Raw genomic sequence first — 25,023 nt, forward strand, 5'->3', positions numbered from 1 at the left:
ATGATAGATGCTGTTTTACTCCACTCCACCGTCCTGTGTGAGTAGCTGTCGTTTGGGCTGGGCACGTGTTGATAGTTAGTGCCCCTTACCGGTGTCAACCCCTCTTCCCCCCATAAAAAACAAAATTCTGTCATCTGGGCCAGCCTTCGACCAACGGGGACTCCAGCTGGGCCAACGCAACCTTTTGAAGACGAGACACTTTGGTCTCTGCTGCGAGGTGATGAAAGCTTATTGTGCGATTGGTGCGTTTACTTGCATCAGGGGTTTCGATGCATAGCCTGCGGTTATGGCTGGCATCTGGTCCTTCAAGTGACGCTTATCGATTCCGAGGGGCCAGGTGCCACTCCGCCTTAGCCATAGTTACTGGGCCGTTTGCTTTCGAGTGAGGGGCCCCTGATTCTCCGACGTCGCCTCTCAACTCGCGACCAGGATCGGTTGGAGTCCTGCGGTTCTTCCTGTTCAGAGGGTACTCCCTCGTCGTTGGTCCCCTCCCCTGCATCCGGGTGCAGTAGTCTCTCCGATTCATGCACTTTACATATATGGTGGATACTACTGTTCCAGAAGAAAATCAGGGAGGTGGGGAAGCCCCAGTGGCATGGGACGCCTTTCTCCCTCAGCCATTCTGTGACTGGCTTCAGTGCCTTCCTTTTCAGAAGCGTAACGGAGGCGAGATCCTGATATAAGGAGATTGAAGCATCTCTGAACCGTATTCGAGGGGAACTTCTTGCCTCCAGCATGATTTCTTCCTTGACTTTGAAGTAGTGAAATCTTGTAAGTCCGGCGAGGCTGAGGCACTGGATCCATCTCTGGTTCTGTGGACCCTGTCAAGCACCAGAGGAGGGTGGGGGGATGGAGGGGGTCGTCCGGCAGGGTCAGAATGAAGCGGAAGAGGTCACTCACGTAACGCTCCAGGTCTGCCTCCGGAACGGATGTGGGGATCCCTCGCAGGCGTATGTTATTGCGGCGGGAGCGGTTCTCCGAGTCCTCCTGCTTAAGTTCAAGGGCTTTGCACCTGGCTTCTAACGCGGTCAGCCTGTCCGCCCACTTCTCGATCTCGTAGCTATGCTCGCACAGGGTAGTTTCCACCTCCGTTGTCCTTGTCTCCAGCTCCCCCACTCTCGCCTGCAGCACTGTGATAGTACTCTTTACCTCCTTGGTGCCCTTCTGGAACTCTTTAGTTAGTGCCGCTAGGAGGTCCGATTTCGTGACCTCCTGAGTCGGGGCCTCCCGGAGTGATTCCGCGTGCGTGCTCTCAGCGATTGTTTCCCCTGGCTCCAGGCGGTCCCCTCTCCTGGGCCTATCTGGTGCAGGGGTGGATAGTAGAGTTGCAATGTCTGCTTGCTTAATTGATTTTTTAGCCATGATTAATTCAGGTCCATACCTCAGGCTGGGGTGCAGTATGCTGGAGTGTCGGGGCGGAAAATTGGGCGGGCGTTCAATCCCGAGCCTGAGGGCGGGGGGAGCTGTAACCAAGTGTGCCTAGCCATCTTTAGTGGAACACAGCCCATGCGGGGACCCACAGATATTAGGCCACTCTCCGCCAGAGACTCCCTGAATATGTGTCACTCCTACTCGTGGTGCCGGTGCAAGTGTCCTGGGGCCAGGGGCAAGAGTCGTGCCTCCCGGGCTATAGGTCACTCCAACGTGTCAAAGGATCCGTGACACCCCTGTGGGCATGTGTGTTGATGGCTCCGGGCTGCACCAGGGAGAGGTTGGTTAGGTCCCCCCCCCCCCCGCGGGAACTGTTCGGGTGCGGGTGTGGAAGCGCAGGCCCGCACCAGTGGGCTTGTTTCTTAGGGGGGCGGCCGGGTTGTCTTTCTCCCGGCTGCCATAGCCTGTGCTGCTGCCCGGCGGGTGCTAAGTGTGGCCGCTGGTGGGTGGTTTGCCCCAGTCTGAATGCCGCTGAAGTGGGTTTACCTCCGGATGACTTGCTGGCTGGGTGGCATTGCGGCCCGGCTCCCTGGGCCTGGATGTGAAGTGTGACGTGGGCCGGGGGTTTGCTGGTGGGGGGGTGGGAAGTGGCGGGGGGGGGGTCGCTTCGAGAGGCCCCCGTTCCCTGGTGGGTTACTGGCAGTATTGAAAACCTCTGGAGATATGGGGGCGCTGTGTGGAGGCACAGGCCGCTTGTGTTGTTGGGCAGTCCTGCTATCCGGCTTGTCCCAGCAGTAGCCCCCTCTCCCTCCCAGTAGTCCTATGAGCCAGAGTCCATTGCCTCTGTTGAGGTGGGGGCAGCGCTGTGGGGAGGCCCGGGCCGCGTGTGTTGGTAGGCAGCTCCGCTACCTGGCTTTGTTCTGCCTGGCTTTGATCTGGCAGTAAGTGCAAGTGCGGGAGGGGTGGGGGGGGCCCGCCAAACGGACCGTTTCGCTGAGCAGCGGTTTGCCATACGGCAAGGGCTTGGGGGGACGCCTGTGGTGGGTCACTTCAGGGAACCGCTGCGGTTGCTTTTGCGGTGGGGGCCTCCGGTTCCCCAGGTCTCCGGTGCCCCTATAGCCTGCAGCCGACCAGAGTCTGCTCCCCCCACTGAGGGGGTTCCGTGAGGGGGCACAGACAGACCGCCATGGCTCCACGCCCCCCCACCCTCATGAGATTTTTAGGGTGGGCTGAAGATGCATAGGGGCTCCTGGTGGAATCCCCCAACCCCTGCCCCTGTTCGAGGCAGCTGTACAGTACATAGATTATAATGGAGAGGCTTCCTAATGCAAACTCCAACTGATGAGTTTGCTTGTTTATGGTTGAGGATGTTAATTTGAGCCCCACCTTGAATTTTAATGTTCCCCAAACATGCTACCTGCCACGCACACCAAAGAGCTGGAAGCTGGGTAAAACAGGTCAGTGATATGTTAATAATTAGAGTTCTGTCTTTGGCCGGCAAACGCACATTTAAAGTGACACCTTCTTTAGTTTAAGACTGGTGAAACCCTAAGGAATATGTGCATATTTGCAGCCCTTCCTTCCTTGCAGGGAGTTAATAGCTACTGATTAACAGCAGACAGCAACGGAGCTTAAACACTAAATGAGAACTTAAGAAATGCTATTAAGCACATTGGGCCAGGGCCATTTTTTTTTGTTTTTTTTACAGAATGAAGGCGATTTACTGACTGATTTAATTGATTATATCCAGACAAGAAAGAGGTTTATTTAGAGACAGATCTTTATTTATAACCTGAACTAGAAGGACCATTAAGCGACATCCTGAACAATAGCCCGACTTCTGTGTTATATTGTTTGACAGAATATCTAAGTCTTGCACCACTCCGAAATCATGGAAGAGCACCGCGATTGTTCCAATTTTCAAAAGAGGAGACAGTACTAACCCTAAAAATTATAGACCGATAGCCTTGCTTGACATGCTGGGGAAAATCTGCGCAACCCTTCTGCAACAAAAAATATTTCACTGGGCCAAAGAATCGAATCACGTGGACGCTAGACAAACAGGTTTTGTAAAGGGGGTAGGCTGTGGAGTGAACCTGTTACTACTAAAATCTACTGAAAATGGAAGCTCACAGATCCAACACTAAAGTTTACTTAGGCCTAATTGATCTTTCACATGCTTTCGACAGCATAAATAGAGAACTGCTGTGGAAAAAACTGAATGCATGGAATTGTCCGCCCTGCCTGCTAGCTGCCATTCGGGAGTTACACTCAAATACCACTATTAGGATCAGACTTGACAGAAAGGGCACATTATCTACTCCAATTAACACCTTTAAAGGTGTCAATCAGGGATGCCCTTTGGCAGCTATAATTTTCAACTTCTTTATATATCGGACATTATTGACATCTTTAATGGTGCAAATGCGTTTCTGGCAAAAATACATAGCACCTATATTAACTACCTGGCATACGCAGACGACCTTATATTAATTGACCTCACACCAATAGGCCTTCAACGGAAGCTCAGATTCTTGAAACCTATTTAACAACAAATGGGCTGATTACAAACAAACAGAAATGTGAAATATTAATTCTTGAAAAACTGACAAGTACCAGAATGAATAGGAATAAATTCAATTGGTATCTTGCCAATGAACAAGTCAAGATTGTGAAAAACACCACCTATTTGGGTATGAAATTAAGTGCAAGTCGAAATGATGCACCATGGGCCGGGCCGAGGTCGTGAAAAGTAAATGTTGTCAGCTGGCATGCCAAGCTAGTCTGATAAACAAAAAATATGGCAAATTTTCATCGAAGCCAACTATCATCTTTTTCCAACAAAAAGCTATCCCAGGCCTGATCTACGGCGGAGAAAACGCTTTTGGATGTTCAGGCTTACTATGCAACTCCTTTGAAAATATCTTTTGGACAAAAGTGCTGCGTTTGCCAAAGAGTTCTTCAACCGTCTGCATAAGATATGAACTGGGTTACATCTCTGTGCAGGCACGGGTATCATGGAACCTGTTGAGCCTGTATAGAAAAACGATGTTACTGGTCTCAGCGCCCCTAATTCGTATTCTACATAAACCGCATCTGGACAAAACGTACACGATTCTTTCAAAATGGAATGTTCTCTGTCTTGATGTCTTGAAGCAGTACGACATTACTTTACAAACTCTTATTGACAATCCAGAGCAGGCCAAGAAGAAACTATGGCGAGACGACTGCAAAATTGATGACAAATGCAGCTGGGGAAGCAAGAGCCTATGGCAAGCTGCAAACTTACCTGACTTGTTTTCCCGATCAGCATTTGAGAGCTCTTTACATGCACTTCAGGCTAAACATAATGCCAACTAAGGAACGCTTATGCACCTGGAAGCAATTTGCTGAGATGTCCCTAATGTGCAGATTCTGTGGTGCCTCGAAAGAGACGCTGAAACACTTGACTATGTTCTGCCCTGCGTTCTTCCAACTCAGAAAAACCACCTTCGACCCAATCGTCAGTAAACAACAAACTCTAACTTTAGAAGAATGGTGGAAAGCTCCGTTTGATGGTTCACATAGACCGTTGATGTGTGCATTGGTGATGTTCCTCCGAGTCCTAAAAGATCGTTTAGACACGGACAAAAAAAAAATAGGACAGTTAACTGATGATTTGATATTGATGGGACAGGGACCTTCTGTGATTTGTGATGTATTCTTTTTGAAGGTTTAATTAAACTAATAAAAAAATAAACTGTACTAGAAGGAGTTTTACTTACAGTATGCAAACAAGACCATCTGAGACAGTGTTGAGAAGCCCAAATTACACGGTCGCAGGGATTCAGTATGTATTGTTTGTTTGGTGCAGGTGATCCTGCCTAAGCCACCTGCCCTCTCCTTAGAGCCCTCCCAGTGAGAAGGCTATCAAGTCTTGTACTTTTTCTTTCACCTTTGAAATTTAGGAAAACTACCAAGTCCCAGAATTGCATGCAAAAACAGGACTAGCTGGCCTAGTGGCACACGGCCACAGGAAACTTCAGGGCTCTCATGTTTACCATGACTGATGCCCACTCAGAGCTCTTAATTTTCCTGGGGCCATACATGAGTAGGCAATCCTGTCCGGTTTTCTTTCGTTTGGGATTCTGTAATTTGAAATCCCCCTCCCCTAACCGGCTATTTAACATTTAGGAAAACTAAAGTCCAGAATTCCACGCAAAACCAGGACTTGATGGCCTTCTCGCGCATGTCCTCTCCAAACCTGCGAACTCTGCACGCTGCTGCCTGATTCAGAACAAAGTGTTTGTGAGAGAACATCAATCCATGTACTGCTGGCATGGCAATGCTAGCTATGGGTGCAGAATTCTTATGAGTGCAGAAGTGTTCACAGCCATGTGCATGGAAGGGCATAGTTGAAAATGTTTAAAACTGGGCTAGAGTCCCTTACTTCCATAACTGCTGGTGGCGTACCAGTCCACATACTGCTCGAGTTACGATTGTCGTCACATTCACACATAGTTCTGGTATATGGTCCCTAAAGCCTCCTAGGACCAGTCTGTAGATCTTTTGTCTTTTGGGTGGCGTTTTAAGGCAGGTTGAGGAGGCCATTTCCAGAAGCAATAGCCCGGGCAATGTCCTGGGGAGAGAGGGGGGCAGCAGGGACAGTCTGTTAAACCTCAAACTTGGGAGAACAGAGCGCTTAATTGTATTTTGTCAACGTTTAAGAGATTCAACACAGTGACAGAAGCAGGCTGCCCTGCCCACCCCCATATAGCCCCCTTCCTCCACAGCATTGCAGTTGAAGGCTTAACTGCCCTGCTCAGGAAGGCTTGCACCGCCCTCTTTGTGATGCCAACTACCCATAAAAACTCTTACACAACATTGAACAGTGTGACCATTAGTACATAGAGACACTAGCATTCCAGAATGGAGAGTTGTGGGCATAGGGTGGCCTAAAACGTTTGTTTTAGTAGCTGGCTTATTAAAAAGGTCCAGGCCTAGACAGGAGTAGTAGGAAAGACTAATTAGCATTGATTTATTGGCTTGTGGCAGAGGGCTACGCTCATTTTCTTTTGGGTTTGCTGTTTAAGGGTGATCCAACTAAGTGACTGCATGTCTTTGGGATACAACTGGGTTTTCTTTTGAAAATCATACTTTTGGGATATGTTAATCCAGCTGAAACCAAAAACAATACAACTCCCATTATTCATATTTTTTTTTTATTTGCAATTTCTAGTTTCTTACAAACTTTTCTTACAATTTGATTGTCAGCTTTTCCTTGTCAATCTCTCCATTAACACAACTCAATTGTCAGTATTCATGGGCCCTTTCAGTTCAGCGATTTCTCCAAGAAATGTATGGCTGCACAAGTCAAGTGAACAGAGTTCCCACTTAGAATTTGCACCCATAAATCATCCATACTGTCGGATAGTGGTGCGAACTTGTACAAATGTAATGTTCTTAGATCCTTAAGCGATTGACATTCGATCAATATGTGTTTTGTCGTTTCTGGATGATGCGCACAAAACCTACAAAGAGCATCCTTTACATTATCAATATGTCTGACGAAAAGACAATTGCCTAGTCTTAGAAGTATTTGTTCGTAAATGCAAAAAACCATCTCTGTCCATCAATCCATAGCCACTGTCTCACTTTTCTCCTAGCATTCTGAGGCCGTTCCAGTAACATCTCCATAGTGACATTTGCGGCTTGCATGTTTGCTTTTACTTTTCCAAACCACGTTACCTGTACATTTTCCATATTTAAAGTTTTCCTGTGGTCTTAATAGTTTAAAAGCTGGTTTCGGTTTCTTAATTAGCATTTTTCGTAACAGAGCCATCGGCTTCCATAAGACAGCTCTGTACATAGGCTCCAGTCCTAATTCGTGGCGTATTTTTGTCACTGACAAATATTTAGGTAGTCTTAGCACTCGTCGCCAGAACAGAATTTTGACCAGATCTTGGAGTCAATATTCCAGCCCGTCTCTGCTCCAAAAGTTATTGCTGGTATCACCTTTTGTAGATAAAAGGTTCGCACCGGGATTAATGTAAATTTCCCATATAACGAGTGGATTCTTGCTCCTTGGAGCGCTTAAGTTTTGATTCTTTTGTCAAGTTCATTCACCCAACTCCATTCTCTTATATAGGAGTACTGATGGATATTCCCAGGTAACAAATCTCATTCACTTCCTCAATCATGACGTTAATTGTCCACTTGAAGTTCTTATTTCTGTGACCCTCGACGAGACCAAACTTCATTATTTTAGTTTTTTCCAGTTTGATCTTCAATTCATTTTCCTCCATATAAGTGTCCAGTGTGCTTAATAACCTTTGTAGACCGATTTCAGTTTTATCGATCAATACTAAGTCATCTGTGTAAATCAGACATCTTACAGGGTGTCTGTTAACTTTAGGGGAGAAGCAATGAGTTTTTGCTAAGATTCCTGACACATCAGCGATATACAGTTTAAATGGGACCGCAGCCAGTGGGCAACCTTGCTTCACTCCTCTATTTGTTGTAATTGGTTCAGAGAGATCGCCATTTTCATTTAGCCTTATTCTTATCGTAGTTGATTCATGTAAGGCTTTTATTGGATTTAATATATTGTCCGGGCAGTTCCACTTTTTCAGCTTTTCCCAGAGCTTCTCCCGATTTATTACATCGAACGCTTGTTGCATATCGATGAATGCAAAGAACAGTTTTTCTTTTCTTCGCAAAGTTTCAAGTTTCAAAAGGTTCACTATGGAGAGGTTGTTTTCGGTTCCAACTCCCTTGGTGAAACCAGTTTGCCTTTCATCATTTAGTCCAGACCCATGGGCCCATGCTGATATTTTTCTCTGTAAGTAAGTTGCAAACACCTTTCCAATAGTGTCCAATAAGGCAATTGGTCGATAATTGGCAGGGAGATCCCTACTTCCTTTTTTGTGGACCGGAACGATTATTGCCTCGGACCAGGATGATGGAATTTTCCTTGATTTTGCTATTATCATGAACAGGTCGGCTATGATTTTGGACCATTCATGTTTGTGTTGTTTTAGCATCAGGTTCCTGATGCCGTCCGGGCCTGCTGCTCTAAGGTTCTTTAGCTTTGCTATGGCACAAGCTATATTGTCCACAGTCTCTATTGTGTCCCAGCAGGTTTCGACTGAATTAATTTCCTCCTCTGAAGGTCTAGTATGCAATGACAATACTTTTTGGAAGTGACTCATCCAGGTCGCTTATGGTACTCCATTTGCCATTGTTACTGCCTGGTTTAAGTGACCTTGATTTAAGATTTTCCAAATGTCTCTGGTGTTTGTTCTAATCAAAGAAAGCATCTCCTCTCCACGTTCTTGGTCACGCTGATATGCAAATGCTTTTAACCAGTTTCGGTACCTTTGTTTACATTACATTGTTTAATACTGCCTGTACTATTGGAGTCAAATCTGGATCGCACATCTTTTATATCTTTCCTCAATTTCGTCTTTTCCTTGTTCAGGCTGATACTCCACTTATGTAAGTGGTTAGGTGCAGGATGGGGATTTCTTGAGGATTGCGTGTTCAGGTTTAAGAGATAATCAGTAAAGTCTGAACTTTCTTTATTTGCTGACTGAAAGACTGAAGTTAGAAGCTGGATCTGTTTGGATTGTTCAATTAAAGGCCAAAACCCATGCCATGCTGATTTGGCGTTACTCAACAACCTTTGCTGTCTGCTGGGTTGCAGAAAAAAAGCAATATTGTCACTCATTATGTTTGTTGCTGTTTGTCAAGTTTTAGGCAAAGGAGCCAGGAGTTGAAAACATAAGATAATGGTTTAAAGCAGAGAAAAGTGTGAAGACTGCAGGGTTTGAGAGATTGAAAAACGATATGCATAGGTATAAAACAAGCATTTACAAAGTCAACAGTTTTGGCTTGCGTTTAATGATTGCTACTGTAGGTATTGGCATTGCATGCCCAACAGCCCTCAAGATTTGCCTAGTGTTGCAATCATATGGCAAAGTGTTACCATCGTTTAGCAGGTTTTGCCAGGATGTGTTCACATACTCACATCATGTTGCAGGTATTGTCTTCATACAGTAAAATACAAACGCCCAATTTGAGAAATGGTTGTTGCGCCACTGCTTCCTACAGTGTTGAGCTGTTTTAACAAAGTAAATTACTTCAATGTAATTTACTTTGTTACAATTACTTTCAACTTTATATATGCATTTAACGGTTAAAAAGGGGGCATAAAGAAACGTGAAGTCTTTCCAACAAAGTAACCACGGTCAGTAATTTACTTTGTAGTAATAACCTAGAGCCGTTGCTGCTCGTTCATTCTTCTCTTGGAGCAAAGAAAGTGTGTTCAGTAGCTGAAGAGAGCTACTGGCTCTTACTACACTTTCAAGCGAGAGGACAATAGATTCCACAACAGCAAAAGACGTTTTTTGAACAGCTAGATTTAGGCTAGTGTTGGGACTGGACCTGTGGTCCCATAGGCCAGTCCCAATCCGTGCTGGGGGCACCTAGCAGACACAGATAGTAGCCCTGGCCACACAGCACTGACAGTTGCAGGGATCACAAGGCTAGACAGTAGCCTGGGGCTCACAGGTTACACATGCTGATTTGGGGGCACCCAGATCGGCAGAGCGCAGGACTGTAGTCACACAGTGTCAGTCTGCAGGCCCAACAATTCAATACGAGACAGAAGTGCCATTCATGGAATCTGCCGTCATTCTGGTGCACATGCTGGCTGAGGCTCTTTTTACTCACAGTCGGTCATGACGTTGTCATCACACATATCCTTAAAGGGGCAAACCCCCACACTCCTTTTCCATAACAAGCAAAACAAAGACAATATACCTGGACATCAAATAAACCAACAGCAATACTTGGTCCACTTAGGAATGGTGGGATACAACAATAACCTCATATATTGAGACTCAGTTAAACACTAAAACATACACCAACCACTCTTTACATATCTTGCGGGTGATGGTCAAGGTCAAAGTGGGTGGACTGCTGGTAGGTCTACCACATTCCGAGGGAAACTTCATACAGCAGTGAAGAAGGGAACATTTCAACCAACGGCCAACACCATTGTCAGTCACTGGAACCATATTGAGCATGCCGACAATCTGTGGGGTCACAGCTTCACACACAATTACTGGGATGATTTTAAGCACATCAATGACATGCAAAGCACAGTTTGAGCAGGCAAAGTCGCACCCGGGGACACATCAGGCAGGTGCCGAGACACTGGTGACAAGGCATTTGGTCTGCGCCCCTTATTTCGCCCCCTGCCCCCAGGCAGACGTATCACCTTACTGGAGTGGCACAAGCCACTATAGACCCCCCCCCCCCCAGGCAGGGATTGTTGTCATGACACTGGTGGCAGGGTGTCTGAGCCATAACCTGTGCATTTGTTTATTTGTAACACCAACGTATTTGCTCATTCTCCCACTCCTTCCCTTTCCCCTTAGTAAGGGCAGAATGAGACATGTCTTCATTTTGGCAAGAAAATGGCTGCAGATTTATTTTCACAACATAATCATAACACACTGCACATATTAGTGAAAATAGTTCTGAAGGTGCTGCGCCTGCTATGTGTCCAACATTCTGCTTTCCCCTTTCTTGCACAAAGTCCACAATAGGCCCAACTCTCCCCACTCTTCGTGCCTGAGTCCCGCCTGCTCTTGCAGGTGTTCGTGGGCGGGAAAAGCGCCGTTTATTCCCCCCGGAGGAAGCTGAGCCCTTTCTGTTAACACCAGATGCCCCTGCCGCTTAGGCTCCCAAGAGGCACTGGTCCGAGAAGAGCAAAGACCCTTCCGGCTTTCTCCTGGCTCATTCGGAGTCTGTCTCTTGTGCTTGGACACCCAAGCACTGCCACGCCAAAGGTGGATTACCATCCACTGTGGCTCCTCCCTCTTTGCTTCCAATTCCAGAAGCTTAGTGCACAGATTCCAGAAACAGAGCTCCATCCCCATCGCCGATAAATGCACACCATCTTTAGATAATATTCAGCGGATTTCAAATTGATCAAGCCATGTCTGATCTGTGGAAAATCTCTGCCCCTGCAGAATTTTAGCATAGCGCAATTCAGTTTCCTCCTTGATCTTTCCACTGCTGTGTGGTTCTCCGCTCCCCTCCATTCCGGTCTTGGAATTATTTCGGACCACACGATCTCCGTCTCCCCTATTTCTGCTGACAACTACTGCACAGAAACCACCATCTCCCTTATCAGAGCCCCCCCTTCCCATGCTTGTTAAGTCATTACCGCCCAGATGAATGACCAAGACCTCCGGCTTCTGCTGCCTACCCAGCAACTTGTGAATTTGCCCCCATAGTTGGCTCCATCCCATCCCGGGCACTCCGCGCCACCATATCTGGTATTCCCCAGCCGTCAGTGCCTCCTGTTTTTCCATCCAGCTTGCCCCGGCCCTCAACACAAAAGAATGCCCTATCACCCAGAAGGACCGCCTCCTCCTCCTCCTCCTCCTCCTCCTCCTCCTCCTCTGTGCTGCTGCTAGTTGGGGGGTGGGGGGAGAGGAGAAGGCAGCAAGTTAGTACTACATTCTATCCAAGGCAGCAGGTTAGTACTACAATTTATCCAAAACAGGGGGGCGGGGGGGGTGTCTGGGAAACTCTCTACCAGCACGAACACAGCCTATTGGCTTGTTCTTCGGTGGATGGCCCCTGGGAGAGTCTCAACCAAGTATTTAGCTCACTGTTTTCACAGAGAAGAAATTTCCCCACAGATCAGTCTTTGTTCTGCCCAGGGGCAGTCCAGCACCGAAATTCTAGGCAATTCTCCTCTGAACAAGAGTACCACAGTAACCCCATACACTTGTTTGTTTCAACCTTGTTGGGCATCATCAGTGAGGTGAAGCTGTGTCTCTCTAAGAGCAGTGAGCAAAGGGTCCATGTCTGGAGTCCCCTGGTAACTTAGGGTACGACGCAAAGTTACTTGGTATGCAAAACAGGGGGGGGTCTGGGAAATTCTCTACCAGCACGAACACAGCGAGTTTCCCAGACACCACCCCGTTTTACATTTTATCCCGTCTGATGTATCTCTTAAAACACTCAGACAACCACCTCCCCAACTGCTTGGTGTCAGCCCCCAACCCCCCGGCCGCCGCGGAGGTGGCTGCCCCAATCCTAAATGAATGTGTCCCCAACACCCCTTCTGCTAGTCCCATTCTTTCCAACGCCATATCCATTAACCTCTTGAACTGAAAGCGGCTCAATGCGGACCCGTCCCTGTGCAGAAGCAGTGGCGACCCCTTGTTGGAGGGCAGTCTTTGCTGAAGATAGTTTACCACAGCTGCCACTAGGCAGACTGTACTCCCCTGGATGGCATGCAGGGTCACCGTGCACCCTCTACCCCTCTGGTCGGTTTTTGACCTTCTTAGACAAATTCTTAACCGACCCTCCACGACCTGTACATCTTCCAATCTTAAGAACCCGGTACCCTTGGCCTCCTTATTCTCCGGCACCAGTTCACTTAACCTGAAGGCGCCAAAGAAAGCTAACGTGAAGGCAGTGGTGAACAACTCTCTCTCTGTCTCATTGCAATGGGCCGCCATTCATCAGATGTCTTCACCCCTTGCTTTGCCCAACCCTTCATGGCCATTACAATGTAATGTTCCTTCGTAGGATCAACGTTGCCTCATAGTTTAGAATAATGCGCTATTGCTGCCAAGTGGTAAGCCATCCAGGCTCTGGTTCTGCCTGACCGCCAGCACCATCCCCCAAAGGCGCGCACCAGTGCATCTTTCTGCACTTCCGACAGAAATTTGTTTTGAAATGCCAAGAACCGCTCCCAGCATGCCTAGTATCTTCTTGCCGTGCCAGGTGCTAGAGCTGTGTGCATCAGCGCACTTAGGTCACCCCAATCATGCCCCACCAGCAATCCTTGAACGGAGTCATCATATCGCCTGCTTCTGGCCAATTCCCCCAGAACTTTTCCCACTGTAAACGAGAGAGAGCATCAGCGGCTACATTCTTGACCCCTGGGATATGCCGAGCCCTGACCTCAATGCAAGGACGCTCCTGGTGAGTTCCCTAAGCAGCCTCAACACCCTTGGATTGGTGGTTGTCCCGATTGATGATCTGTACCACCGCCAGCTTGTCAGACCACAACAACACATTTTTGTTCTTCAACAATTCTCCCCACATTTTAAATGCAATCACAATGGGAAACAGCTCGAGCAACATGATGTCCCTGGTGATCCCCTTCTGGTGCCATTCTGATGGCCATGTATGACCACACCAATTGGTGTCCAAAATCGCCCCAAAACCATGAGCCCCTGACAAATCCATGAACAGCTTGAGCCTCTCGCTGCTGGCCCACTCCTCCCGCCACAGCAACACCCCATTGAAATCCTCCAAAATAAATTCTCCCACATGCTAAGATCCTCCCTTACTTCCGGACCTAGCCGAACATGTTGGGAAGCATGCCATAATCCCACTGGTTTGAGCTTGATACTTCTTGCAAACACTTTCCCCGCGGGGATGACTTTCCCAGCAAAATAATTACCTACCAGCGACTGAAGATCCCTTAAGGTTGCCTTGCTCTTGCCCTTCAATACCTTGATCGTCTCTTTCAACCTCTGCACCTTATCAGGGGGGAGCCTGCACTCGCCCCTAACGGAATCAATTTCAATCCCCAGAAATGTCAGGGATGTGGCCGGACCCACTGTCTTCCCCTCTGCTAGCAGGACCCCCATAGTCTCCATCACCCCTTCAAAAGCATTCATGAGTGCCCTGCACTCCCCGGTCCCTTCTTTACCCATAAACAGAAAGTCATCTAGGTAATGCAGTACGCTGCCCTTGTGCACCTTTTCCTTCACTGCAAACTCCAAGAAGGTGCTGAATGCCTCAAAGTATGCACATGAAATCGCACAACCCATTGGCAAACATTTGTCATAGATTACTGTCCCTGTACCTTGAATCCCAGCAATGATGACTCCTCGTGGATAGGTAGCAACCGGAAAGCTGATTAAATGTCGGCCTTCCCCATCAGGGCCCCTTGCCCCGTTGCTCTTACCCTCTGTATAGCATCATCTAGAGAAGAATAATCTACCCGGCACAGCTCTTCTGTAATGCCATCATTCACTGATTCCCATTCTGGGAAGGAGAGGTGGTGTATCAAGTGATACTGCCCCTCCTCCTCCTTCTTGGGAACCAACCCCAATGGTGACACCACAAAATTCTCCATGGGCGGAGATGCAAATGGCCCTGCAACCCTGCCCAGTTTGATTTCTTTCTTTACCTTCTGAGCCACCACCTCAGGCATCCCCAGTGCCGACCGCAAGTTGCTTGCCTCCTTGATCCCACTCTTCCCTGAGAAGGGGATCCTAAAACCCTACCCAAAACCTTTCCAGAGTAATTTTGCATCTGTGCTGTTATGGTACCTATTCAAAACCGGAATCAAAGCCTGAAGCTGAACTGGCGTGGGTAAAACTGTTTTAATTACACACTTGATACCTTTTGTGTTGGCAATTTTTAACATAGGCAGTTGCTTATCATTCACATTTGAGTAACCACCTCTGCCCCTCCATGCTTGAGTTTTTTCCCCCCCGGGGTTTTTCCTCGGATTCCCTGGCGGGTACCATTTTATCAATGTATCCCCCAACATCCAGCTCATCCCAGGACATAGCAGGCCAGACTTGCATTCTGAGCCTAAAGCCCCGGTCATACTCCAACCATCCCTCACCCCCATATTTCAGATATAGGCTGTGGATATACTGCTCATATGCAATCATTGCTAATGCATCTTGTGGGAATCTCTCTAGCATAATAGACATATAGATTCTGAATGCCTTGAGCCAGTTGTGTATGGTAGGTTCCACCTTGGCTCTCCCCCTTTCTCTCTTTTCCTTCTCCATTTCCGATAAATCCCTCAAGCATTCCCCCACGGTTACCATCCACACCAAGTCCAAAATTTCAATGAATTCCTTTCTCCATATTTTTCCCTTAGTGACCCATGGGATTTGCCATACTAATGAGTTCACTGCAGCACGGAATGGCGCAAAACCTGGCATCAGTCTCCCATATTGGGCGAGGTTGCCCCAAACTCCACCCTGGGCTGGGTTGACTGCAATTGCTGCTGCAGGCTGAACCCCTTGGTTCCTCCCCATTACCAGTGGTGACCCCTGAGCCTGAAAAATCTTGCCCCCCACCAGGCCGGCCCTTGCTGAGCTCTATTTGGGAGAGCCCTGTCCTGAAGTGACTGGCTCCCTCCCCCCACCGGACCTGTGCTGGGCAAGGCCACCGCTTGGTATCCCCCTGCTGGTAATGCCCCCCCAAAAAGGCAACTGGCTAGCCCCAACTGGACCTGCACTGGGCAAAGAAAATGCTGCATGGTACACCCACACCCCTGCCCCTGGCCCCCCTTGGCGCACAATTCAAACCCTGATGGTGAACAATTCCAGCCGGACTTCCTAGCTGATTAAAAGCATTTTCATTAACACTTAATATCTGACAAATGTCCCCCTTTTCCCCAGGCCTGCATACACTGCATAAACATACCTTTAACCATCTCTAGGGATGTGGGTTCCTCCGCAGCTACCACCACCGGTCTGGTTACAGGAGTGCTGGGTAGTCCACCACGGTTCCCCAGAGCCTCAGCAGGTCTTGGTGCCGGTATGGCTGCATCCTCCTGCACCCTTCCTTTTCCTCTGGGCTTCTTGTTATTCTTGGCTTGCTGCTTGCCTGCCTTCGCTTTCCCAGTCATTGTTCTCTTCCTCTTTGAAGTGTGCACCTCCTCTTCCTGGCCTTGCTCCTCTTCCTCTTCACCTCCTTCTTCCAGCACTTGTATGTCCCTTAAGATCTCCCCATTTGAGTTGTCCTCAAGCATCACGGAGGATTCCCCCCTCTGGCTGGGACCTGCCACTTCAGAACCTTGCTGCATGACCATCGTGTTCATCCAGTTTGGGCCGTGCGTTGCAGCTGCCAGCCTTGCCATGGTGAAAAAAAGACTCTAGATCCATCTTGCCCTGTGCTGATCCGCTGTCTTTCTTTTGAGTTGTGTCTCCATTTGAGCCCCGGTAGCCCCGCTCAGCACCCTTCTGTTCAATGCACTCAGTTGCTATTACACCGGCAGTCCGGTCCATGCCAGCACGACAGGTGTCGGTTTTTGCCCCTTTTGTTTTTCAAGGTTTCACGCAGGTGGCCAGTTAAACAGCTCCTTCCACAATGCACTTGTTTGTTCAACTTTCAACCCTGGGCGGCCCGGATGCTAGTATGCCTTTAAAAAGTCTGTCCGCTCACTGTGTTTGCCTTCGACGCCTCACCCGTGAGCCGCGCCCTTCCAGGCTCTGCTCATCGGTCCCTGTTGATCCCTGCCTGTTCCGGTCTGTCGACCAGGCTCCCTCTGGCTATCTCTCCTGATACCGCGACTTCTCTCCTCGGCGCTACTCTCTCCGGCTGCTCCTTACTTCTGCTCGCTCCTCCACCACGGGTGCCCGCACGCTGCTCCTCCCGTTCCTTTTTCTTCCTTGACGCTGGGCGCAGTGAAGACTGCTCCCTCCCAAGTGCGGCGGCCCCAGGCACCAGCACTGCTGCTTGGATCCGGCTCCTGGTGGTCTACACGAGACTGTCACCTTGCTCCTGCAGCACTCCGTCACGATCACCAGCAAAACGAAAATCCAAAACGAAAGAAAACGAAAGTCCTTCTCCTTGTAGCGGGCGTCCTTCTGCAGGGGCTGGATCAATCCTGCAGCAGGACGCCCGCCTGCTTATAAAGGGCATCCCCCGCCCCTTTCATTTGTTCGCCCTTCGCGGGTTTTGGCTGAGTTTGCTGTGCTTTGGCTGGCACCTCAAGTTACGGCAGCAGCATGGGCAGCCCCTCATTATTTCCAAATGCAGACATGCCCTTTTATCCTTAATTGTTCACAATGCTCCACAAAGTGAAAATTCACCTTTTCTATCTCCCTCCCACAAGGCGCACGTGCACTCCCCGGTAGCTGCAACCTATGAAGGAACTGGGCATAAAAAGCTCAGTTCATGGAGCTGGCAGGGATCACTCCCCCTGACCCCCCACCCCCCCCATCTTCTATGCATTCACCTGGTTTTCCTTTTACTGCAAACAAGAGCACATAGCAGGTACCTCGTTTCTTTTATTTTCTCTTGCTCCGTACACAGAGCGCATCAACAGCAACTCGCCTAGATACACTCTGCAGCTCCACTGCGATCACGGAGCACATAAATCACCTCCCAGTAGCCCAGGAACACCAGGGGAGCACGGCAGAGTGCAGGTATGCACCACCACCGGACCTCATCAAACACGGGCAGCCGCTTTATTTTCTTCTGCTCTGACACAGAGCACTATGCTTTTCACCGTCGGTTAGCCCAGGATCACTCTGGGGCCTGCCTGCACAGCAAAATGCAGGCTGCAGCCGGGCCACAAACCCACCTTCCTTCCTCACAGCTCCAAACGCAGAGCAAACACAATTCAGCTGGCGTTTTCCCCTTGAGCCGATAGACTTGCCCCTTCTTCACACCTGTATTGAACGCACCAGCGGGGCCTCTCCTCACCCCAGCTCAGACCACGGAGCTCACAGCACACCCGCATGGTGAGAACCAGCTGATGAAGGCGCAGGCAGCAATCTTCGGTCCTGCAGAGCGGGACTCCGCATCTTCGTGGCCATTGTTGGGATTGGACCTGTGGTCACACAGGCCAGTCCCAATCCGTGCTGGGGGAACCTAGCAGACACAGATAGTTCCCTGGTCACACAGCACCGGTAGTTGCAGGGATCACACGGCTTGACACCAGTTGCCAGGAGCTCCAGGGTTAGCAACTTTGCTGTGGTCACACATGCTGATCTGGGGGCACCCAGACCGACAGGACATTGGTCACACAGTGTCAGCCTGCAGGCCCAACAATGAGACACGAGACAGAAGTGCCATTAATGGAGTCTTCGTGCCGGCTGAGGCTCCTTTTATTCAGTCACTCATGAAATCATCGTGACACATATCCTTTGGCAAATCCCACAGTGTGTACATAAAATTAGAAAAATGAAAATGAATTCCTGTTTGTAATATGGGTTTGTAATTTTGCCTACATATTACTTTTAAGTGCACGTCAATAAAAAGTTATTTACATTTGAATGAGTTAATGATGTTGGGGAGGTTAGGGAGCAGTAGGTAATGGCAGCCCCGTTTCTTGTCCCGGGGAGCAGAGCAAAACAGCTCAGGAGGGGGGCGCAGTAAGGGGCCCACCCAGGAAGCTGACTGATCTGGCCGTACAAAAGATTATGCAGCCTGCTGTGTCAGTGGGTGCTCCCGAGATGTTCGGCTTGCTGCTCTCTGCCGACTTTTGGGTGACTGCAATGCATTCGGAATATACAAACAAAGGATGCATATTCCAAACGCAGTGTGAGATGCTCTGGATTCACACACCCTGGCCCCTCATTCTTTGTGTTGACAGCCTTTTTTAAGTGGGGCAATTTATAAGTGAATGCTCTTTAAAAAGCCATCGTTTTTACACGGTATGTGCTTAACATTTCAGTGTTAAGAACTGAACATGGGAATTTTTATCCACCAGGCCAGCACAAGTATCACGTTAGCTGACCAAACCTATGCATTCTTCAAAGAGAATTAAAATAGCACACAGAAAAAGTTTAAAACGAATTTATTTTCATGTCTCTATTTGACACACCAAAACTTTTTTTGGTATATTACTTTTTAGATACATATGGCGTATCCCATGGAAGTTAAACTGACATTTTCTTCCTTTAGTATTCTAGTGGCTGCTATGGCGCACGGACTACATCCATGCGCTCAGCATCAAAGGTCTTTTATTTTTCTAAACAAGCCAGCCACTACCTAGCGCGCACACCAGATGGCAACTCAATGTCACTTGGCACCTTGATTAGGAACGTCGAATTCATTGTGTGTCACCATGCAGACAGTCGTCCACGGCAAATCAATGCAGTGTTACGCAGGCAGCAATGTTTTGTGCGCTGCACAAGCCACACCCTGTTGGTTAATGGCGTCTATGGGGCACTCCCGTATGTAACAGCACATATGCAGGTTTTTGACTGATGTGTCCAATGTCCATACATAGCATACTGGAACGTTTTGTGTATGTGGCTCTGACAAGCCTGCCATACTGTGCCCACACTTAAACGGATAAAGCAATCAAAAGACGTTGCCTCAAATTGTACATCCACTAGGCCAAACGCCCTTTCGACACTGCCACACCATGATTTTCACTAGCTGCAGGCCAGCACTAATAAGAGATGCTAATGCCAGCTCTGTTAGATAAAGCATGGGCCTGCTAGTTTTTGCAAAAATAACCCCCTGAGGCCTGCGTTCTAGTGAGGAGGTAGTAGCTGAGGAACTGAGGACCCTTTGATATGCATTAGAAGCCGGTTTTGTTTGTTTTATTGATTTATGAATCGCACCACACCCTAAAGTATCTGGGCGCATTACAGGACATTTTTGATGAATACGGTTGCATACATACATACTAAGTCGGTGAGGAAACAGTAAAGTGACAAATCTAAAATACAGTTATTTATTTTATTTATAATATGTTCACAGCCAAAAGTGGCTTTACATATACAAACAGATTAAAACACAAAATCACACATTCCACAATTATGAAACATTTTCAGACAAAAATATTCTCTGATAGATCCTTTAAAATTGTTAAAACTAGTTCATAAAATTTCATCATGTGGTGTAACAAGTTAATATCGTTTCCTTCCATCAGTCTTCTCCAAATAATTTCAATATCCTAAATTAGACTGGAATTCTTATTGCGTAAAAGACACTTTTCACGCAGGAATGCAAGACTCTCACAGTAACATAGCAAGTGTTTGGCAGTTTCAATTTGTAACATACCACAAAGTCTACAAAACCTTGTATTTCTCTCAAATCCAAATTTAGCTCCTCGGATTTCCATCGTGTCACAACGGTTAAATTTGAACATAAAATACTGTCTCACAGTTGCTGCGGTGGGAAAGGCATATAGATATTTGGGTTTCACAGATACTAAAGACCAATGTTCTAAAAATAAACCGCTTGTAGATTTTGTGGCCAGGGCAATCATGTCACGCTCCTTTGCATAGCTATATATTACTCCTTGTAATAGTTTTTTAATCTTAACTTGCTTTAGGAGTAGCCAACTCTTTGCATTAACAGTCGCCCATTTCACATATACTGCATGTAATCTACTTAAAGATGAGAACTGTTTTTTGTGACCCTCCTTGATAAATATATTCATCAGTTCGACCACAAAAGTACTAGTAGATAACATGCTTAATTTTGCATATAACATTGCTGATTTGTATTCCAATATATCTTTCGCAAATCTAAAATTACCTTCTAATAAAATGTATTCACATGATGTTGCCCCGAGTAACCTAAACAATGATTTTAAAATGTTTCCTTCTAATTTGCACATTTCATTCACAAATTTACCTCCCCAAATCTCAGCACCATATAACAAGATATTATCTTACTAGCATATAATAAATAATAAGATGGTATTTACTGAGATACCTCCTTGTTTCCCTATAAATTTACTAATTGCACCAGTATTTATTAAGCATAAAAGTTTAGTTGCCTCCCAATGGTGTTTCCATAGCAGCTTAGAGTCAATTATGACTCCCAAATAACGATAACATTCAACCTTTTCAAGCCTTTCTGAGTGCACCATCCACTTAAAGTTATTGGACCAAGTTTGTTTCGTGTTACCCAGAAAGGCCATTATCTTTGTTTTTGCAATGTTAATATTTAACCCATTCTTTTCAGAAAAGAGCAACAGGCAATTAAGCCTTGTTTGAAGCCCTGCCGGAGTATAGTCTAATAAGACCAGATCATCCACATAACCTAGCCATGGTAGCTCTAATGTGCCCAACTTCACTGGATTGACCAGTTTTTTGTCTACCTCATTCATACAATCGGCCAGGTAAAGATTAAACAATGTCGCTGCTAGCCTGCAACCTTGTTTTACTCCACAAACTGTGTGGATTGATTGGGAGAGCCGTCCTTCACCATCTAAACGTACCCTAACTGAGGTATGAGAATAGAGTAACTGTATCATAAACAGAAGTCCTTCTGGAATCCCCCACAGCTTCAGTTTGTTCCAAAGTTTCTCTTATCACTGTATCAAATGCTGCAGAAAAATCTATGAACACCACATAAATACTGGCAGTTTACGGACATTCCACGAGTACTCAACTGCTGATACTAAATTAATTATATTGTGGGTAGTGGAAGATTTCGCTCGAAACCCTGCTCGATAGATAGGCAAGATCGTGTTCCTCTCTATCCATGTATCTAGGTCGTCAAGTAATACTTTTGCAAATAATTTTTCCGGGATGTCCAGCATTGCCAACATACGATAGTTTTGAGGGTCTTTCCATTCTCCCTTTTTATATAATCAGCAGAATTACACTTTCGTACCATGTTTTTGGAATCACCCCATTCATACCAATCCATCTAAACAGGAGGTAAAGAACTTTTGCCCATACTTCTGGTGCCAAACGTAGGAGTGCATTACATGTCCCGTCAGGACCAGTAGCTCTAGAAGTATGCAATTTCACAATCATGTTGGCCAGAGAAGATTCAGAGAAATTGCCTACCCATATTGCCTGACTTGGCTTCAGCCCGTATTTTATAATCTCATCAGAGCCCAAAGTATGTTTTACATGCATAATCCACTCTTTCTCCCACGCTGTTAATTGGGAGGTTACAGTTACAGATACATTTACAAAAGTCACGGCAGGTGAGGGAACATCTACTGCCGGATGGAACAAGCGCATGGACAGTATTTTTGTTTAAAACGCTTCATAAGCTTATTACTGATTAGGCTAAAGTTTGTAAGAGGTACAATTCTTTCTGTGTATCCTTTCTGTACGTTGTTTATTGGGTCTCTTATATAATTCCCAAAATATGTTTCCGTATTGGAGGTTGGGCATGCTCACACTGAGACCCAACACTTCCTCATCAAAAACTCTTCTGAAACAAGAAGCAAAAGAGCCCTTGTACACCATTTGAGTGTCTGATGTGGCAGCCATTTTATACTCTCATCCAAAAACTTAAACTGTCCAAATGAGTATGTATGCTTTATGGTTACAAACATTTTAATGTTGGGGTGAGTGTTGTTAACAGTGATGTGAGCACCAAGCCATGCATCTGTTATGAATGTATATATACACACATACAATCCTTTTATCACAGACTTGTGTATCCAATATAGAGATATCTGATCATGGTTATAGTCCTGAAAGGCTCTGTGATTTAACGCAAAGCATATAGGAACCCCCACTTGTGCCATTTCTCCCCTTTCCCACTCTCAGAGGTATTTTGAAAGCGTAGAATAAGAGTGTACCAGACTGTCCATCTTGGAATGATAACCTTCCATCATAAAATAATTATTATGGTTAGTATTGTAGTATTGCCCCTTGCGAAATACAAGTGAGTTGGTACGAAGAGAACACCATCAACGCAGGGCCAGTGGGCCCTCAGACCCCGTGGGCTGGTGACACCGCAGTGTGCCAGCATGGACAGTTTGAAACTGCATTCAGGCAAAGTCTTCCCTAAGAGCAGGTGACAGAAAAAACATTTACTTGGACTGCAACAGCTGTGTTTTCACATTAGAATTCTTCTGTATGTACTTGCATCACAATGTAATGAAACCAGCTTCGTTTATATAGCAATTATTTATTCATATTGAAGAGGGGTTTTGTCGCATAGGTGTAGTTTGGAGTTGACGTGTGCCAGTCGGGTGGGCGCAATCTAGTGTTTCGCCAGGCGCACCAAATTGGCTAGAAACTGCCTTGGGTAAAGGAGCAAGTGGGGAGGGTGTATTGCGGCGTCTTGCCCTGGCCGCCGGGCGCAATATGGTCTAAACACCTCCTTCTTCATTCTATGTCCCGGGGCCAAGTATAGAATAGACCCACCCAGCCTCTTGATGTACTGAACACTGCGCGCACGCATTTTATAAGGCTTATTCCAGCCCCCCTCACCTGGGCCTGGAGATAGGCGGACACGGCCTCCTGGCTCAGTCGGTATGGCTCAAGCAGTCGGGCGCTGTTCACCAGGTGCTCTTCTCCGGCGGACAGCTCCTCAGTCTCGGTGTGATTAACCCCAAGCTGAAGCTCGATGACGGCCAAGCGGACGGCCAGCACCCCAGTGGGAGAATCAGCCGGGTAGGGGTTACACGGCTGCTCCTCTCTGCCTTCCTCCAGCTGGCCGAGCAGCCCCTTGATCTCGTTGAGCAGCTCCCGTGCGCTGTATTTGGAGCGGAACGGCTCGCTGTCTGGGTCAGTCTTGGACTCCTCTTCAGACAAGCGAACAGAGCGCTGGTACTTGTCGCACAGGCTTTTCACAATTCCGCCCGACTCCATCTTCAGCTTCCCAACCAGTGACTGGATGCAATCACTCTAGAGCTGCCTTACATCACACGCGGCATAGGCATGGAAGAGGGACTGTAAACAGAATAGGGAGTCGGTGTTATGTAATATTTGGTATCCCATAAAGATCCGGGATCCCCTGTCTTCGGCTACCTTCGTAGGTCGCAGACCAAAGTAGGAGAGTTCCGAACCTGCTATGGTAAACTCTGTTTAAAGGATTTATATTAATGTAATGGAATCGTATCAAGCATTTCACACTGCAGTGCGTTTATAAGACTTCATGAAAATACGAGGCAAGTCTTATAAACAGGGTGCAGTGTGGCATGCTGTGGCAGGGCCATATTTTAATAAACATTAGTTTGTTAAACGCTATATAAGTCTTGTATTTGCCTTTTTTTCCCCACTGGAAAACACCAACCACTTTCCAAAACCTGCATGTGGACAATAAAGCGCTTTCTTTTCAAAACCTTTATGTGGACAATAAAGCACTGTGTTTTGAAACCTGCATGTGGATGTACTGACCGGCAAGGGTAAGGATGAAGACTCGGGGCAATTTGGGGCTACACTAACTTTATTAATACATAGATGTAATATAAGAAGGAGGGAGTAAGTGTTCATCGAGCCGCCGCGCCTCACAGCTGTTATTCAATCCGCGTTCTCATTCGCCGTGATGTAGCAGGAGTCCATAACACGCTCCAGCACAGAATGTTCGCAGCATAGACAAGCAGCTGTACCTATCTTTCATAGGGGCACAGATGCTACACATCTCACTTCCTTTATAATGTAAAACAAACAAAAATAAAGAAAGCTGAACATCTAGATATGGAAAAGGATGCAAATTCACACATAGTCCTCCATACGTCTTGGTCTACGATATACTCTTCCCCACCTGGACTTGCAAGTCGTGTCTCTGATGAAAGCTGGCAAGGAAATTACTTCAGATTTGTTAGAAAGGTCTTTTTGCACATTCTTACCCCTTGATACTTTCCTTTGACACATTTCCCTCTCATTGGTCTCATTCAGACATCTTGCAACATCCTCACCTCTACTGACATTTGAATATTTACTGTCAACACATACCCAAACTCTCTCAACATTCCAAATCCTTCCATCCTCCGTTCTCACAGAGTGTTTGAATGCTTCCACAACTCTGATAGGTCTTGACCAATTACACGGGCCTTCTCTGAGGGCAGGGGGAAGATTAACTCTAACCATCTTTCCCACTACAGTATCTTTATCAAACTTGTTCATGGGCCTTTTCTCATCATAAACAGATATGTTCTTCCATTGGGTATTTCTGATTTTACTACATACAACCCCAAAATCCTTTTCCACTCCATTA

At 46.9% G+C, this 25,023-nt stretch overlaps 1 protein-coding gene across 2 annotated transcripts in view; it reads right to left on the minus strand.

Annotated features, from left to right (window-relative positions):
• Positions 1 to 23,874, minus strand: part of KIFBP (kinesin family binding protein) — a 640,932-nt gene extending 617,058 nt beyond the window's left edge. Inside the window, exon 1 of one of the 2 annotated variants that reach the window (XM_069610612.1) lies at positions 23,295 to 23,874. In XM_069610612.1, the coding sequence (XP_069466713.1) occupies positions 23,295 to 23,675 (381 nt within the window). In that variant the 5' untranslated portion in view covers positions 23,676 to 23,874. The remainder of the gene's footprint in view (positions 1 to 23,294) is intronic. The other variant, XM_069610613.1, reaches the window with a different exon arrangement.
• Between the last annotated feature and the right edge of the window lie 1,149 nt (positions 23,875 to 25,023).

This window comes from Ambystoma mexicanum, chromosome 8, assembly GCF_040938575.1.
Source record: "Ambystoma mexicanum isolate Mex_15411 chromosome 8, UKY_AmexF1_1, whole genome shotgun sequence".
In the NCBI taxonomy this organism is placed as follows: domain Eukaryota; kingdom Metazoa; phylum Chordata; class Amphibia; order Caudata; family Ambystomatidae; genus Ambystoma; species Ambystoma mexicanum.